The following is a 16899-nucleotide window of genomic DNA, read 5'->3' as shown; positions in this document are numbered from 1 at the left end:
TACAAATGGAAATAAATTATCTACAGCCATTATCCAATCTGAGTTACATTAATTTATATTCCCTACCATTATGGACTTTATCCATGTCCTTGCAAAATGGTTGCCAAGTTCCATTTGGAATGAATCAAATTCTCAAAAATGGAGCTCAAGAATCTGGCAGCCATGCAAGATTACATCTTTGCCCTCCATGCAATTGGACTCATTCTTGCATGGCCCCCAAGGCCATGAGAGAAGTTGAGCACCACTATTAAAGCAAAGATTAATGTTATCCATGACTAAGATTGATGCTGCATGGGGCATACACTCATGTGCCATATATTCTACAACTCATCCTTTCACCCTTTTTAGTGTGCTTATAGTGTGGCTTAAGCTTGTACTTTTATGGAATTCTCTTTCAATTAGAGATGGAGTAAATTATAATTTGGCCCAATGTTAATTTGTTCTTATATATTTTAAACTTGAGTATTTAACCCCACCAAGTTGCTATGTTAGTTAACGGTTAATAAAAATATAAAAAGACTTAATTACCCTTATAAAAATACGGTCTGATTAATAACTTACTTACGACATAAAATAGTAGCGTCTAGTATGGTACGAATAGTTTAGTCATTTATATTATTAGTTTTGTTCGCAAAATTCAGTCGTTGCAACTTGATGCAGACCTAATTATAGGTTAAAAAAAGAGGTGTTTGTTTTGTGTATTTAAAAATGCAACATTATAGTGTTAAATAAAAATCTAATGTAAAACAATAGGCTTATAGAGAGAATATATTGCGACATCCACTTAATTAAAGTGAAAATTAAGATGCTGCATATTAACCCATTTTAGTCCTTGAAAAGGATACTTCATGGGATCTATAAACTAAAAACTGAATTTTATTTTTACACGTTATATGTGTAGATGTAGTTTTCTTAATTACATGAAGCCAAACGATCTATAACGATTAATATTTATATATGATCCAAGTTCTAGAAAAAGTTTGACTTGGATCATATATAAATATTAATTGTTATTTGAGTATTTGTTTGCATTAGGTCCAACTTTTTCCAATTCTTATTGAAGTGAAAAATGTTTCTGATCTAGAAAAAGAAGCTAAGCCCTGAAATTATTTTAGAAACAAAGAGCATAGGCAGTAGTCTTGCCATTAAGCATTTCAAATATAAAAAAATAAAAAGTAGATGCTTTGAACCCTTTAATTTTCTTATGCTAGTTGCTCTCTCTTTCTGAATTCAATAAATGGATGTCATATAAAGACAAGTAAATGAAGAAACTTTGACTTGGATGCATATGAAGGACAAAGATGATCATGAGGCTCTGCAGTAGCTTTCTTGGCCTGAGCTATATATGTCCCCCTATTGACAATTATTGTCTATGAGACATTGAGCCTTTTGGTTTCACATGCATGCATGTCTCCTTGACATGAGGCAATCTCACAAAAATATTAAGAACCTTTCTTTAGTCACTATATGATATCAGATCAGTGGAAGAAGACAAGAAAATATATTCAGATTAGAGATTAGTATGCATAGCCTTTCTAGCACCATGTGAGCTTACATATCTGTGCATGTTCATTTTACTTGTGAGATTTTTTTTTAAACCTCTATCATGTAGTTGACTATCTTCCATAGTTTTCTTAATTATTGCAGGGTTAGAAGTTGTTTTATCTGCAAATAAGAGAAGAAAAAAATGTCCTTTTTGTGATCATGATACATCTGGTTTCTTGATTCCTCTCTTGGTGAAGAAAGTAAAAAAAAAGAAAAGAAAAGAAAGTTAAGCATATAAAAGAAAGATTATACCTCTCTTATTCCTTTGGATGATACCTAAGATATCAGTTTATAAGTGCAATTCAAGGTGAATATGCTGCTAATGCAATATCATCTAAATCATCAAGTTATCTCATGTTTAAGATAAAAAAGATTGATGTGCATTTAGATTAAAGAAAGCTTGGCAGAAACTTTAGCATTAAGTTTATACTAATAATGGAAGTGTAAGTGACTTGATTATACTAAGTAACCTTACCCTTGTAGAACTTTTAATTAAAAAAAAAATTACAAAGACTATAATTTCCAACAAATTATAAGATTTTTATTTAATTAGTTTATGCTTGCATGTCATTTCTAGACTCTAGTGCCAAAAGAACATTCTGAAGGTTGGAAGATAAATGTTTGACATGACTAAAGGAGAGGAGTCCTGTTTGATGGAACCTTGTCTTAGTGGCCTCTAGTGAAGCACCATTAGGAATAGGGCCCCCACTTAACATTATCTTATTGTTTCATGTCATAGGGAAAAAAAAAAGAGTATTTATTTTAATCATCAAAAGCCTAGGGATAAACTGTGTGTGTGTGTGCTCCATAGCTTCTGAAGAGGACATAAAAAAACTTCAAGTGGGTGCAACTTTACCAAAGAATCAGATTCAATTACATTAGGAAATTAAAAGCAATTTAGTGTGGCTTTATAGTAGTTGAAATTTCTTAGCAAGAATCACTTACTGATACTATATTGACATCTAACTATAATATATGAAAAAGGGTAAAGTTAATAAGGAGTTAACACATGAAATTCGAGAATATAAGTGTAAAAAGCTCATGTGAAAATCATATGTTCAGAAGTACTGCATTCATTTGTAGTAAAATTATTGTTTCCTGGAATGATTCAATGGAAAAAGGGTAAAACTTATGATTCTTCATGTATAAGCATTTTAGAGATTATATCTTCTATATCTTGATTCTAATTAAGCTAGAAATTAATGCTCTAATTTACATGTTTTTGCTATCATTATGGTACACACAGTATAAGTATCATAATGCTTGTATGTATATGTAGCATGATCGGAGATCACCAAAACATTTTTGTTAACAAGTTCCTGACTCCACTTGGACTATTACCACTTATGTCACTAACCAAAAGTTCTTCAAAGGGCATGTTGAGAGTAGAATTAATCAAAGTTCGCGCCTAGAAACAATGCATGACTCGAATATTTTGCTTTCTCCTAATATATTATCTGAATCTTTTCATAAATTTTCACCAACCTTTATCTCATCCACATTAGCTATCACATTATAAAGAACATGTCAAAGTAGCTTTCAAGCGAATGCACATGAAATGAACCTTGGTGGACCTTTTTCATGGCAAGAATCCTACCTCTTCTCCTTTTCTATCTTGATACCTTTCTTTCTCATGAATTCCTTTTCTCATCACAACATTTTAAGTCATCTCCCTATTCCGATGACACCTTTCGCAATGTGATTGGTCGAACCACCTGCAATGCATTTCGTTGCGTACCAAAAAATGCATATCACGAAGACCATCAGAGGAACAATTCAAAGTAGGGAACAGCATAATATGTTCTTTAAGTTATCTCAAGGAAAAAAAAAGCAAAAAGAAGAGAAGAAAAAACATGTCGACACGATGTTTTCTAAGCAAGATAATTCAAAGTCCAAAGTTTTCAAACCTCTCACAAATGCTACCTTTGAAGTGTTATAAATCAAGTATGCATGACAAAGAGTCTACTACTTATAGTGTTAAACATGTTCACATGGCACATCATAAAGATGGATAAAGAAGAGAGAGAGAGGGGGGAGGGGGAGGAGAAATATAGATTGTAAAGATTATGGAAGGGGGAATAGTATGACCAACTTTTGTGCTACTTCTACTCTCAAGTTGGAAGTAAACAACTTCAACTTTGTTCCCCTTCATTCCCCCACAAGCAGTTGTTGATGTTGATGTGGGCATCCAGGGAGAAAGAGGAGTGCTTTGCAGAGAGTCAAACCCATTAGAAGGTTGCCAATGGAGGAAGATGTTAATGCATGAGGAACCTTATTCCTAGAGGATGTGATTCTCCCACCAATGAAGCCCACAAAGGGTTGACCTTGGAATATGATTACAAGTATCTCAAAGTGGAAGCTTTACTGCCTTACACCTTTTCCTCAAGTCATAAGGCAAACAACACATTTCTTGGTCCAAAATAACACATCCACTATTTCTGGTGAAGACGACATGAGCTCTTTCCCTCACGGTACGAGTAATGCTCAAGTATTAATTACTTTAAGAACCTCTTTGTGCAACTCTAGACCTTAAGGCTAATCTTTTTTTTCTTCTTGATGAGTGTATGCATGTATGAATCTCATGCAGCTTCTCTCTCTCTCTCTCTCTCTCTCTCTCTCTCTCTCTCTCTCTCCCCCTTTTCAGAACTTGGAAGCTGACAGTGTAGAGTGATGAAGGTGAAGAGTAAGCTTTGGGCAGCTCTTGGCACATTCATGGATCATACCACCATTAGCAAAGCTGCAACCACCGACCGGAGCATCCTCACCAACATCGAGACCGCCATTTTAAGGTGCACCGACCGCCATGACATGTCCATCGACGATAAGTATGTGCATGAAATCCTTTTCCTCGTCTCAAACGCTCCTGGGTCGATCACTTTCTTGTCTAGAAGGATTTCCATTCGACTTGATAGCATGAGGGAACCGATGGTTGCTCTCAAATGTCTTGTGTTACTTCACCGTCTCCTTCGTGGCGGCGATCGGTACTTTGAGCAGGATTTACGCAACCTGTGGTCATCGAGGAACCTCAGATTGGATCTCTCATGGTGCTTGGACCATTCAGATGACTTGCATGCCTTTCTCAGAAGCTACTCATCATTTCTTGAAGAGAGGATGGGTTGGTTCATAAATCAAGCTGGCAATCTGGAGCCAAGTAGGCCATCTTCCATCATCATATCGCAATCTTACGAAGAAGAAGTCATCGAATTGTTGATTTTTAGGCTCTCAAAGTGCCAAGACCTACTTGATCGCGTCTTAGATTGTTCACTTATTGATATTTCAAGCTCTGGCCAGGTCATTCAGTCGGCGATCAGCATTATCTTGAGAGAAAGCTTTCGAGTTTATGAGAGCTTCCGCGAGGGAATAGAAGATATGGTGAGATCTTCCTTTGACCTCCACAAAGCTTTAAGAGTTCCAGCCCTCAACATCCTCGAGAAAGCATGCACCCAAACAACCAACCTTCAAGAATTCTATCACAATTGCAAGAGAAGCATTGTGGGCAAGAGTCTGGACTACCCTTTTGTTAAAATCATTACTCTCTCCAATATCTCAGCAATGGAACAGTTCTTACCAACTGGACGCAACCTTCAGCCTTCAGCAGCCCCTGAGGATGACAGGATAAAAGAAGGTAAAATAGCAAGAGAAGAAGCTGCAATCGATCAAAACAATCTGTTTTCAGGAAGGTTGGAGACTACGATAAGCACGGTTTGGGTTGAGTTTGATGAAGAAAACTCACAAACTTCAAACTTCTCATTTGCAGAATCTAATGTTCGTTCAGTAGGAGCTGCTGATAATATAGTCACCAAAGAGAATAATTCGTCAACCAGGCAAGCGACGGCGCTGTTATAACCCAGAATATGGGCTTCTCGTCTGAGCTCTAGACCAAAATAATAGTTCTCTGAAGTATATATGGCTTTCTTTGGCTTCCTTTTGCTGGCTTCTGTAACTTGTTTTGTTTTCTTCCTGTTATGGAGGTGGTTTTGTAATTGATATTAATACTGATATTCTTTCAACCATAGTAACATGTTATTTGCTCAATAAATAATGCTTGATTTGGCAACAACTTTCCTACTCATCTCCTGAAATGTTATATATATTGTTCTGAGGATTGCCTATAAGAAGTTATGATTCAATGTTATAAAATATATATATATATATATTCTGAGGAATGCAATATATATGATCAAGATTTGTTAGCCAATCTCGGTAGCTCACATAATTGTTGTTCTTATGATCAGTTAGCAATCCTGTATAGGGATACTCAGGGTATTCGTCTAAATACCTGAAGTATTTTTGTGCCCTTTTTGATGTAATTTGCCTTTCTACCAAAATAATAATAATAATAATAATAATAATAATAATAATAAAAGCAATTAAATATGGAACATCCAGGAAAGATGAAATTCCAACGTATGTTCAAATGAGACTTATTTTCTTAATATCACAAATGTCAAAGCCTCAATGATCACAGAGGCATATCACTGATCTACAAAGTTATTCGTCATTATGGTGGAACTCAATGATTGAATCAATTAACTTCTTGGACTGGGTGGAACTGGGCCCACATTATAAAGAGATGATGACCAAATCCAACTTAGATTTGGAGATGTTTGATATGTATCGTGTATGATGATTTGCACTTCAAATATGGATTGGATATATTCTTGAGCGAGTTTTCTACATGAACTTTTCACAATAGAGAAGACAAAGATGTGAGAATCAAAGATAGAGTCAATGACTCCAATAGGGAAGAGATATCCAAACCATTTGCAGCGACAGACCATGTGAGGCCATGCTTCCTACTGTATGAGGTAGGCCATCTTCCAACATATACAATCTAATTACTTAGTAAAATATATATAATGAACAAGGCATAATAAAGTTCTGACAATAAGGAATCCAAAAATGTCAAAGATATGAACAAGTAATTTATCAAGGGAACCGCACACCTTTGTACATAGCAACCAGCAATTAGATGGCCCCATGTCTTTTTCTTTCTAGGACATCCATTTGCTGGTAGACTGACATTCATCTCTTTCTCAGCATAATGATAATGGATAACCTACAGAAAAGACTTTGACATAATTACAATGCGCGCGAAAGAAATCATACACTGTTGTAATTGGAAAAAGAAAAACATTTAAGCTTCTCAACAGACTAGTCACATTCTGTAGTATAAACATCAGTCATAAAACGATGGTAAGTCAAGGCGTCACAACTATGCATCAAAATAGTGAAAAGTTTTCTTTTCTGTTTCCTCAGTTTCTCATACACTACCCTGAATAATCTCTATAAGGTACCTAAACCAGTCAACCTAAAAGCTCCAGGAGCCAAACCATCAATAAAGGACCAACTTTACAGATCTAAAAGAAAATGAATACATTGCTTTTGTGATATCAACACATATACTATCAGCTCAATCCCTTGTACTAGTATACAATAAAACAAATAAATGGAACAACTTGACAATGAGATCTGGAATGCCTAATGGAAGTGATGCTAAATTATCTTCCATGTCCCTGCTCCTTCACAAAGAGACATCTTTACACCACAAGTAGATCAAAGCATTTAAAGGAATATCCAAAACATCAAGGTGCAGCCACTGGGGTTCTTTTGATTCACTTCCTTCAATCGCTATCCTACAACATTACAGATAGCTGACTTAAGATCACTGGTCCAGACACAGCACATAGAGGTGTACTAAAGAAGCAGCCTATTAGTTACAGTTTGTTAACATCAAGGAGACACATTAAACTATATAGACACCATTCAGTCAACAAAAAAGTAAGTCCAATAAAACACAAACTAAACTCTAAACTAGTTTTAAACTGACATGATGACACGCATGCAGACTCCAAGGCTGCAGCATCCAAAAAGGTTCTCCTCCCGTAAGTTTCTGAAGATCCATAGTTAAGGCATAAACCACAAGCTCTCCAGACATTTCAAGCTCTGGCCCTCTTGTTACTGCAACCAGGACACTTGTATTGCTTGATATGCTCCGCCCTGGCAGGAGTGATCTTTACACATTTACCGTGGAACCATTTTTCACATATATCACAGCAAATCCAGAACTCATCATTTGCATAATTGTCTCCACAAGCACCACACAAAGTATTCCCGTGCTCTTCCTCATCCTCCTCATCCTCTCCTTGACTCTCTTCCTCCTCTTTTGGTGGCAACTTTGAGGCCTTAGGGTGGGAATCTAACTGCCGAGATTGCTAAAAGTAAAATTGTTCAACAAAAGCAGATAAAATGTTAATTGATACAGTATTTGAAAGTGGAAAAAAATAAGATGTAAACTACTAACTTTGGAGCCTGATTTGTTGCTCTTGCCACTATTAGGGGTTCTTTCTTTTGACTGCTTCCTAGAAGTTCCCGTCACAACCTCATATATGGTGGGAAGACCATTAATCATGTTGAAGAGACGCTTCCTGCAATTATAGATCACAAGGTAAAACAAGTAAAGCATCCGAGTCTAAATCTATGCCTCTTGGCACTCGGATATTAAAGTAAAAATATTTGCTGCTCCAATAATGCTTTTTGGCAACAATGCAGATAAATAGGACTCTCCGTTAAGCAATGTCACCATCTGGCTTTATATAAGAGCTGTGCAGGCAGCATAAAACCACTACATCTCGTGGTGAATAGCATCATATTAAAATTTTAAGATTCAAATGAGGTTAAAAAATAGGCAGAAGGTATACTATTTGTGGAATAGTACTATAACATCCGGATTGATGCAACTGCAATTGTTGAATCTTTAGTCAGATCTGATGCAACATAGCAGTTGACACTCATGGGAAGATTGCTTCACCTCCAAATGAACCTCTGTGATTGTCATCTCATATTTCAATTCCCACTTAAGAGACTAGCATTTTCGTAGTAGTAACTATGCATTGCACCATAGATATTAAAGATTAACTACAAATCAACATTCAATTAGTAAGGAAATTACTTGTTCTTTAGAATGCACAAACAGCACTACAGATCAACAGCATAGGAAAGCCGCAAAAGCAGGGATTATTAACTGTTCTAAGGACACATAAAAAACTGGGAGAACAAAATGCTAGTTAACAGTACATCAAGTGAGAACTATCACTAATAGTCATAGTTCAAAGTTTCAGTTTCAGTTTTGATTACATCTTGGTTAAGAAATGAAACTTTTCAGTCAGTTTTATTGTATGTGTTTCAGACTTCTTTTAATAAATAGTCTCATTTATCTTATTTTTCAATGCATCACACAAAATCTAATAGCATTTAAGTAATCAGATTGATATTGAATTAGTACAATTTGGATTCAAGTCAAATCCAACTTAAAATTAGAAACATACATTAAAAAAATTGTTACTAGGTTGTCATGCTTGTTTCGGATTGGATAGGACCAAAATGTGAAATGTTCCAGCGAAACATCTCAGCAAAGCATCTTGGTTTTGGACTAAACTTCAAACCATGCTAAAGATTCAATATATCAGTGGAAAGCATGGGTGCTAATTAGTCCATCTTGCTGCCACCTCACAGGCAAGCATGGGGTGCAAGTTAGCCCATACTTGAAGAAATTACACCCATCTTTATTACAACATAAAAAAATAATCATTGTTCACTTCCATTATTATCATTTCCCACATAATTTTCAGGATTCACTATTTTATGGGCAGCCATCCTAATTAGTCTAATAATACAAAAGAACAAAGTGTAAAAGTTTTATTTCACATCACATGCTCAAATATAAAGTTAATAACTATTTGAACAATCAATCACATATCAGCTTATGGCCCATGGAATAAGTAGTCAACCGAAACCTAAAACAACAGAAACAACCAGAAAAAGGAACCATCAAGAAACAAACTAATGCAAAGTCTCATCGTTAGTTGTTGGCATCTAGCACTAAGTTCAACAGAGGGAACAATTTGTAGTCAACATATTGCATTACCAAGTGTACCTAACAGAAGCATTGATACACAAACGGTAACATAAGCTAAATAAGTATGTGCTTCTCAAAGAAGGGCGATTTATCTCATTAATAACATAAAACAACAAAAGAAGTACCTGGATTCCTTGTCAAATCCAAAACGTGCTCCAAAGTAAAAGGCAACAGCCAGTAACCAAGCATCACTGTGAACTGCAACTAGTGACAACCAATCTTTTTCATCCATCCCGTCACGAGCAAAATTAATCCCTAATGCCGGCTCTGGAAGCTCAGGAGGCACTTCCTCCGCAGGCAAGTTCACTTCCCAAGTCTCATTAGGAAGTCCGTACAGACACAAATTCTCCTTCTCTACAAGCAGTAAAATTCCCTCAGCAATCCAATGGCACAACCATGATAGGAATCATCACAGATCACAATAAAGTAACTTTTGAGTAAATTAAATGAACGCCAAAAAAAAGAGGAAAGAATGTCCTTTAATCAATTATCAACCATCTCACTACTCATAAACTCCTACATAGTTTACTTCCAGCAAGGAAAGCCACTTTCCAAAGGAAGACAGAGCACTCCAAAATCACATTTTTATATTTTTATTTCCAAGAACTAAGGAGATAGAGAAAGAAGGATAAAACTCACCGGGATCGCACTGCTGGTAGAACTTCTCGACATCTGCACCAAGATTAACAACCAAAAGAAACCCTTACGAACCCAAACAAACAAACAAAAAAGAACCAACAAAACCTCAAAAAATCCAACAACCAAGAGAGAGAGAGATGTAGTAACCAGTAGTGAGGGCTTTGATCATTCCAGCTCTTCTTGCTCTGAAATCCCTAAAGACCTCCTCCGGCGTCCGCGGATTGTAGCCACCACCCCCACCCCCATCCATGTCCCACTGCAAGAAGCAAGAAAGTGAAAGAGTGCACGGAATTCGCCCTCGAAACCCTAGAAAAGAGCGAGATTAGAGTTAGATATAGAGTTTTCTCCAACGAATTGGAGAATGGAGGAAGGAGAAAGAGATAGATTAGAAGTAGGAGCTGGGAGGGACGAGAAAAGAGAGGGTTTTTAAAGGATTTCTTTTCCTCTAAATTTTCCCCCCGTTTTATTTCTTCTTTCCTTTGGTTTTATTTTTTATTAGTATCGACGGTTGCCGTTCGTTGTCGTGTGCCCGTGTCGTTTGGTCACGTGACCTGGTTCGATCTGTGAACAAACTCAACAAAGCGGAGTGTATGCTTACGGACGGTGAGGGGATCACGTTTTGCTACTACGCTAAAGGAACGCGCGTACCAGGCAATGGCGGTCTGCTCACCGCTTCGGAAATCTCTTGGAATTTAACCCATTCAACCCTGACATTTCTAAAATAGGTAATTTATTGCATATTAAACCCTACAATAATTCAAACAAATTTCTTCTGCTGGCTTTACAAAGAAGGCAGAGCATAGTTTCTAAATAATGAAAAAGACAGGGCCCAAATGATAAATTTGCTTAAATATAGTATGTCCGACCTTCGAAGATTGCGTGGCAGTGTGGCATTGGCTGAGACCAGAACGAGGAATAAAATTGGATAGGGGGAAGTACCAGGTCAGAGAAGAGTGGGCCCCACGAATGGGGTCTATCCAATGCCTATGAAGTCTAAAGTCAAACATCACTGGCTTATAGTTATGCCAGCATTAATAAATAAATAGAGGAAATATTTTCAAATAACACCCTCTTTTTTTTGTTATTTTTTGTAATTAACACTTGCCTTTTTTTTGTTATTTTTTGTAATTAACACTTGAACAAATTATTATTGTTTTTTCATGAGATGAAATTTTGTATCGAAATAGTAGTATGAAACAAAGGTTATTTCCGATTTTATCTTATGTGTCGGAAGTACATTTCAGCGTCACAAACCATTTTTCTTCCACACTAGAAGTCAGTCTCTTTCGGATAATTATGTTATGAAAGAAAGAGTACGAAAATGAAAAAAAAAAAGATCATTTTTTCCTTATTTGATCGTATAAGAAAGAAACTTTGGGATTACTAAATCACAGACAAGATAAATATATAAAGTAACGGAACCATCCTCTGAAGATTTTGAAATTTTACCTCTTATTTTTCACTCTAATTTTAAATTATAACACTTTAAGTTAAGTAAAATCTAATCTTTTTCAAATAAAAATGTATCAACCAATGATTATTCTGCTAGGGGGCACTCATTTATGATTACTAAATACCTTTCATGCTAGTTTAGTTATGCTTATTATTTAAAGTTGCATAAGAGTGCTACTATTGTGGTTGTAAACTAATATAGTGGTACAATTATTACACTTTATGTGATATAAAAAGTAGATATATTTTAGCAAATAATTGAAATATTTTTTCTAATGAATAGATAAAAAGGACAAAGAAAAGAGAGAAAAAAAAATAGAGAATAATTAAAATGATAGTCAACTAAAGTGATAAATGTTAAGAGTAGAATAGTAATTGACAAAGGTGAGATGGGTAGGGTGGTTAGATTCACAAAATTGTTTCTTATTCAGGTGAGATATGACTTAAAATTTTGGGATAAAAATTAAAAAATTTCTAAGAGCATCTTACCAATTTAATCAGTACAGTTACATAAATCATAGACTATAGTTAATAGTAATTAGTCAAATATTAATAAAGTGCTATATTAAAATTGTACGGAAATAAAGAATCTAATTATAAAATCATCAAATATAGGGTATTAATTAGAACAATGCTAAAAAAATGAAATGTATACAAAAAATTTCATCTCAAGGTAAAAAAAATGACTCGGCTAGGCTCAATTTCAGTTCGATAAGGCTCGAGCTCGGCTCGATAGCTCAATGGACTCATTTGAGCTTGATGCACTGAAGACTAATATTGATTAAAAAGAATTATGAAAGCAAAACAATAAAAAAATATATAAATCCTATAAGGTAAACTTAGCTCATACAGACATACAATGCTACAAATAAATAATTAACATAAAATTCTAATAATTCATGTGACCATATATAATATAATATAATATTTTATATTGATATATACTGCTAGTCTACTATTTAATCGAGCCGAGCTCTAAACAAACATAACCCACGAGCTTTTTTAACAGTCTTACTATGTAAAAAGCTGGGCTTAATGATCAAGATCAAGCTGCAACAAGAGTATTTATAATTTTTACTATAAAATCTGCAATACTTCATGCTCAAATACATTCCGGGATTTATGTCATAACAAAGAAAGAGGGAAGTAATCAGTAATCTAAATACTGAATCTTCTTCTAAATAAGTCCCGAAAGAACCAAGGATAATAAAAAAAGTGAAAATTCAAAACTTAGAAACGAAAATTGATGATTACACACCAAAGGACTGTAAGCATGAGAAGACAACAGTTACTTTCAAGTCCTTCAGATATCTCATTGTGTAGGGTTCAGAAGATACAATATATAATCCAAATAAAAATTCACTAGAGGATCCTTAGTGCACCATTGAATATCAAGAATATAGAGTAGACCACTCTGACGGCGGCCTTTACATCTATCAGAAAAGAATCCAGAGTACTCCAGATAATGCCCCTGAATTTTGATCTGAAGCCACAAATTTTGATGTTCCATAACCATAATTTGGTGAATCTGCAATTTTTTAGATGCTATGGTCCTCTGTAAACCCAAGCCAACAAGCCACAGCTTCAGAGGCACGAGTGTCAAAAGATTAGTAGTTTAGATTCTTTAGAAGCCATCCCCAAAGAGTCAGTGGCTATGGAGGACTATGAATCTCCTTTCTGAATATGAGGAATTGTAATGTTCCATGCTATCATTTGCCGTCACTTGGATGTGCCTCTGGGGTATCAGCAATTCAGCATCAGACAGTTGGGCCGCGGGGACTGAAGCTGGAACCATGAAACAGTAAAATTTTGAGGTTCTGATATTTACAGCCGACTGCCTCTTCTTTAGTCTTCACCCATGGGTCTCCACAAATTTCAAGATATGCGTCAATAACGGCCATTCGCAAGTTGAAAAAGATCACTGAACGAATAGAAAATAATCAATACTTATACATATATATTGATGTGTGGATAAAAACACACATACATACAAATGGGTCCATATATCAATATGAAGAAATGAACAGACTCAGGTTTCTCGGGTAAAGAACGTCAATCCTAAAAACAAAATCTTCAATAAATTGGCAATCAGGTAACAAACAAGTGCTGATGAAGACTGTTTTACGTGGACTGAATTATTAAAAGGAAAAGATCCATCTGACAATGTATGTTCAGTTATAATCTTACATGATTAACTCCAGTAATCAGGTGCACGGAAACACGACCAGGTGACCATTGGAAGCTACATCTTCATAACCAGGAAATATGGAAAAGGTCTCAACAACCTGCAGAAATTTCCTGGAAGAACTTCAGAAACATATATAAGTGGTCATAACAAACTGCTAAATAAGAAGTGTATGTAGTAAGATATTGTGATCCCCAACACCAGTCATCTCACAGGCGTACCAATCTGCACCAGCAAACTCTTCATCACTGGCATGGAACAGTACATGCTTAAAACACCCATTAATGCATTGCCTAGAAAACTTAATCATAAAGATTAAGGTTACATGGCAATCAAATTCTTTAAAAAGAGTATGGTTTATGTTAGATGATAAAGGAAACTTCTGAGCTTAATGCTATATCAGCTAAACTATGAAGTCATTGCCAAACTATTATACTCCCATATATAGCAGCTACCAAATAGAATATGACCATCTCCATCTAGCTGGAAACATCATCATACCTCGTCATAATAATGAAGAACCTCTCTTTGCAGAAAAAACTTCTGCAAAAGCCTTCTGTAATGCTCCCTTAGCAACCTTATATATCACCGCAGAAGTTGCACCCTCTTCAGCAAATCTAATGGCATCACGACAAAGATCATTGCACCTCCAATTTAAGGGTTTTTTACTGTTGCTTGGAACTATTGACAAGATACTACTCTTGGCATTCTTTGTCCACCTTTTTAAAATATAACTGTCAGGAAGTGAAAGAAAGCCAAGTACTGTCAAAACTCTGCACACATGCCTGCACAGAATGCCTGTATACTCAAACTGGCAACAGTTACAAATTATGCTCTTCTCTTCAGCATTATATTGGATCATGTATGTTTTACTAACATTCTCAACTTTAGTCACACGAAATTTGCTGGTCACACCATCCTCAAGTTTCTCTGTCATAAAGCTTGAGGACTCAGCCAGTTCATCCTGAAAAAAGGAGAACATTGTTCTTGTGTATATTTCTGATGCTTGTTTTTCTATTGGCAATGGAGTCTTTAGAACAGGTCTAGTATTACTGGATGTGAAGTCAGCCTGAATTTCTTTCTCATATTGCCCTGCCATGGACTTATCAAACTGAGTAACCAGATCACGCAGAGTAGTTGTCGTAATGGAATTCCGTTGGAAGAACTTGTACATTGTTTCCAATTTCGGAGCCCCAAAGAGTTCACCAAAAAATTTGTCCTTAAGGTACAGAGGAACCCATTTATGACGAATCTCATATAGTGTTCGCAACCAACCATTCTCTACCAGATTATATCTATTCATCAACATCTTCCAACTTGACTCAAACTCTTCAAAGCTTTGTGATTCATTTACACATTTTTTCAACTCAACCTTAAACAACGGGTGCGCAGAGTATACATTACTCAACTTCTCCTTACACTTGCTAAAGATATCCCTTTTACAGAACCTATGTCTCACATCAGGGAACACATTCAGTGCGGCTGCCTCCAGGACATGATCATAGGCAGTGGTGAATGACACCGGCTTCCGCCTGCTCATCAGCGCAAGCCATGTTTCAAAAAGCCAAGAAAATGAATCCTCGCTCTCATCAGTCATGAAAGCACACCCAAACACAATCACCTGTCTGTGATGGTTCATGCCAGTGAACACCGCAAATGGCACCATGCGTTTATTTCTCTTGCAACTCATGTCAAACACAACTGCATCCCCAAAATAGCTATATGCCATCCTCGCCCTAGCGTCCGCCCAAAACACATTGGCTACACAATTACTTTGATCGAGCTGAATTGCATAAAAGAATGCCGGATTCTCTGCCTGCATCCGTTTGAAGTACTCCAACAAGCTCTGTGCGACGCCACCACCAGGTCCAAGGCCGTTTTGATGAACTTCAACAGTGGAGCTAACGAGAAGCTCCCATGGCTTCTTGGTCAGCTTCTTCTGGGTGGTGACGGACGGCTTCTGCATTACGCCGAGAGGGTGGCAATGCTCAAGAACACATCTTGACACTCCCCACGAACCGTTTTCCCGGCGGTTGACCTGGAGCATGGCTTTGCAGCCTTCCCTTGAGGAAAGACGATTGCGGCGCTTCTTGGAGAGGTCAAAGGGGTCCTTTTTCGTCGGCCGGCCTTGCTTCGAGCACACGAAGCGGCGCATGATCACGGTGTCGTCGACTCGGGAGGTGAACGACTTGCTGTTGCGGACGCGGAAGCCGATGCGGTCTGCGTAGGCGGAGTAGAAGGCGCGGGCAGCGTCTGGGGACTCGAATTCCATGCCGACCTCCGGATCCCGGTGATCACCGGTGTAATCCGCCGGCGGAGCAGATACTAACGCCGGATCCGATTGGACGGCGAGCAGAGAGGAGGTGGATTCGACGGTGATGGGTTGATTGAGGTGAGATTCCTGGGGTTGGATTGGGATTAGGGTTTCGACTTCGGAGGAGTCGAAGGCCATGGTTGGGGTTAGGGTTGTGACATTCTCCATGGATCTTAGAAGACCAAACGGAAGCTAAACAAAGCTCCTCTTTTTACCACTCAAATCTTGAAATTCGCGAGCAAATCGAAGCAAAATTACTGGGGCAAAACGAGAAGAATATAGGATTGTACTTATCTCACGAGCTCTTCTATCAAATGCGATCTTTCAAGGAAAATTTTCGATCAAATTGGGGAGATTTTTGCGCCTTTCAGCATCGATTTGGGGGCGGAGGAGTTGGAACCCTAGAACGATGGCGGAAACTGTGAGAGTAGGCACGTGCTCCGCTGCTTGGAGTTAACTAACCAGTGCCGGCTTCAAAGGAGGATGGATCTTGGCCGCCCAGTAGAGGAGCCCACACTTTGGACGGCTACGATCGAGGTAATCCGATAACCCAACTTTCTCTATCATTCGTCGCGGATCAAAAGAAGAAGGTAGGATTTGTTAGAAAATTGTAAGAAAAACACAAAAATCATTTTTTTTATATTATAAATAACCCAATTATAATTTTCATATATTTATGGTCACAAATTTTAATTTTCATCTTTTCAATATGATGACATTTTGATTTCTCGTATAATAACTCACTCCAATTAGTAACAAAACAAAACATTCAGTAATATTAATCCTACAAAAAATATGATTATGAATTATGCACTTTTGCGAGATATTTGTTTTTAGACGTCAGCC

At 36.9% G+C, this 16899-nt stretch overlaps 3 protein-coding genes across 8 annotated transcripts; 1 reads left to right on the top strand and 2 right to left on the bottom strand.

Moving 5' to 3' along the window:
- Positions 1 to 4138: 4138 nt before the first annotated feature.
- LOC140802424 (putative clathrin assembly protein At1g33340) lies at positions 4139 to 5571 on the top strand. Its single transcript, XM_073157947.1, has one exon. The coding sequence runs from the start codon at positions 4216 to 4218 to the stop codon at positions 5389 to 5391; it is 1176 nt and encodes a 391-aa protein (XP_073014048.1). The 5' UTR covers positions 4139 to 4215; the 3' UTR covers positions 5392 to 5571.
- A 1559-nt stretch (positions 5572 to 7130) lies between these two features.
- LOC140802425 (PHD finger protein ALFIN-LIKE 8-like) lies at positions 7131 to 10612 on the bottom strand. 4 transcript variants are annotated; one of them, XR_012111650.1, is made up of 6 exons: positions 10250 to 10612; positions 10103 to 10135; positions 9589 to 9817; positions 7850 to 7973; positions 7376 to 7760; positions 7131 to 7181 (listed from the first exon to the last, which is right to left on the bottom strand). XR_012111650.1 is itself a non-coding variant. In XM_073157949.1 (5 exons), exons 1-5 carry the CDS (start codon positions 10350 to 10352, stop codon positions 7485 to 7487), a joined length of 765 nt encoding a protein of 254 aa, XP_073014050.1. In that variant the 5' UTR covers positions 10353 to 10573; the 3' UTR covers positions 7131 to 7484. The 4 variants fall into 4 exon arrangements, 2 of the variants coding, with proteins under 2 accessions (XP_073014050.1, XP_073014049.1); XR_012111649.1 differs by having other exon boundaries at positions 10226 to 10552; XM_073157949.1 differs by having other exon boundaries at positions 7131 to 7760; positions 10250 to 10573.
- A 2146-nt stretch (positions 10613 to 12758) lies between these two features.
- On the bottom strand, positions 12759 to 16484 carry LOC140802432 (protein FAR1-RELATED SEQUENCE 5-like). 3 transcript variants are annotated; one of them, XM_073157962.1, is made up of 3 exons: positions 14241 to 16484; positions 13742 to 13964; positions 12759 to 13475 (listed from the first exon to the last, which is right to left on the bottom strand). In XM_073157962.1, the coding sequence occupies exon 1, from the start codon at positions 16219 to 16221 to the stop codon at positions 14245 to 14247; it is 1977 nt and encodes a 658-aa protein (XP_073014063.1). In that variant the 5' UTR covers positions 16222 to 16484; the 3' UTR covers positions 12759 to 13475; positions 13742 to 13964; positions 14241 to 14244. The 3 variants fall into 3 exon arrangements, with proteins under 3 accessions (XP_073014063.1, XP_073014064.1, XP_073014062.1); XM_073157963.1 differs by having other exon boundaries at positions 13742 to 13852; XM_073157961.1 differs by having other exon boundaries at positions 13742 to 13839; positions 14241 to 16483.
- Positions 16485 to 16899: the final 415 nt, after the last annotated feature.

The sequence above is a fragment of the Typha latifolia genome, chromosome 15, assembly GCF_019914945.1.
Source record: "Typha latifolia isolate L0001 chromosome 15, TyphaL0001v2, whole genome shotgun sequence".
In the NCBI taxonomy this organism is placed as follows: Eukaryota; Viridiplantae; Streptophyta; class Magnoliopsida; order Poales; family Typhaceae; genus Typha; species Typha latifolia.
The sequence above is the reverse complement of the archived record's forward strand: the minus strand, read 5'-3'. Positions and strand labels throughout refer to the sequence as shown.

What these genes read in the sequence shown, in the direction of transcription:
- LOC140802424 (XM_073157947.1), top strand. Translation starts at nt 4,216, where the DNA reads ATGAAGGTGAAGAGTAAGCTTTGGGCAGCTCTTGGCACATTCATGGAT.
- LOC140802425 (XM_073157948.1), bottom strand. Translation starts at nt 10,352, where the DNA reads ATGGATGGGGGTGGGGGTGGTGGCTACAATCCGCGGACGCCGGAGGAG. An exon ending in GGATTTGACAAGGAATCCAG is followed by an intron (nt 7,974 to 9,588) that starts GTACTTCTTTTG and finishes CTATAATTGCAG; the next exon opens with GAAGCGTCTCTTCAACATGA. An exon ending in GCAACAAATCAGGCTCCAAA is followed by an intron (nt 7,761 to 7,849) that starts GTTAGTAGTTTA and finishes TTTTACTTTTAG; the next exon opens with CAATCTCGGCAGTTAGATTC.
- LOC140802432 (XM_073157962.1), bottom strand. Translation starts at nt 16,221, where the DNA reads ATGGAGAATGTCACAACCCTAACCCCAACCATGGCCTTCGACTCCTCC.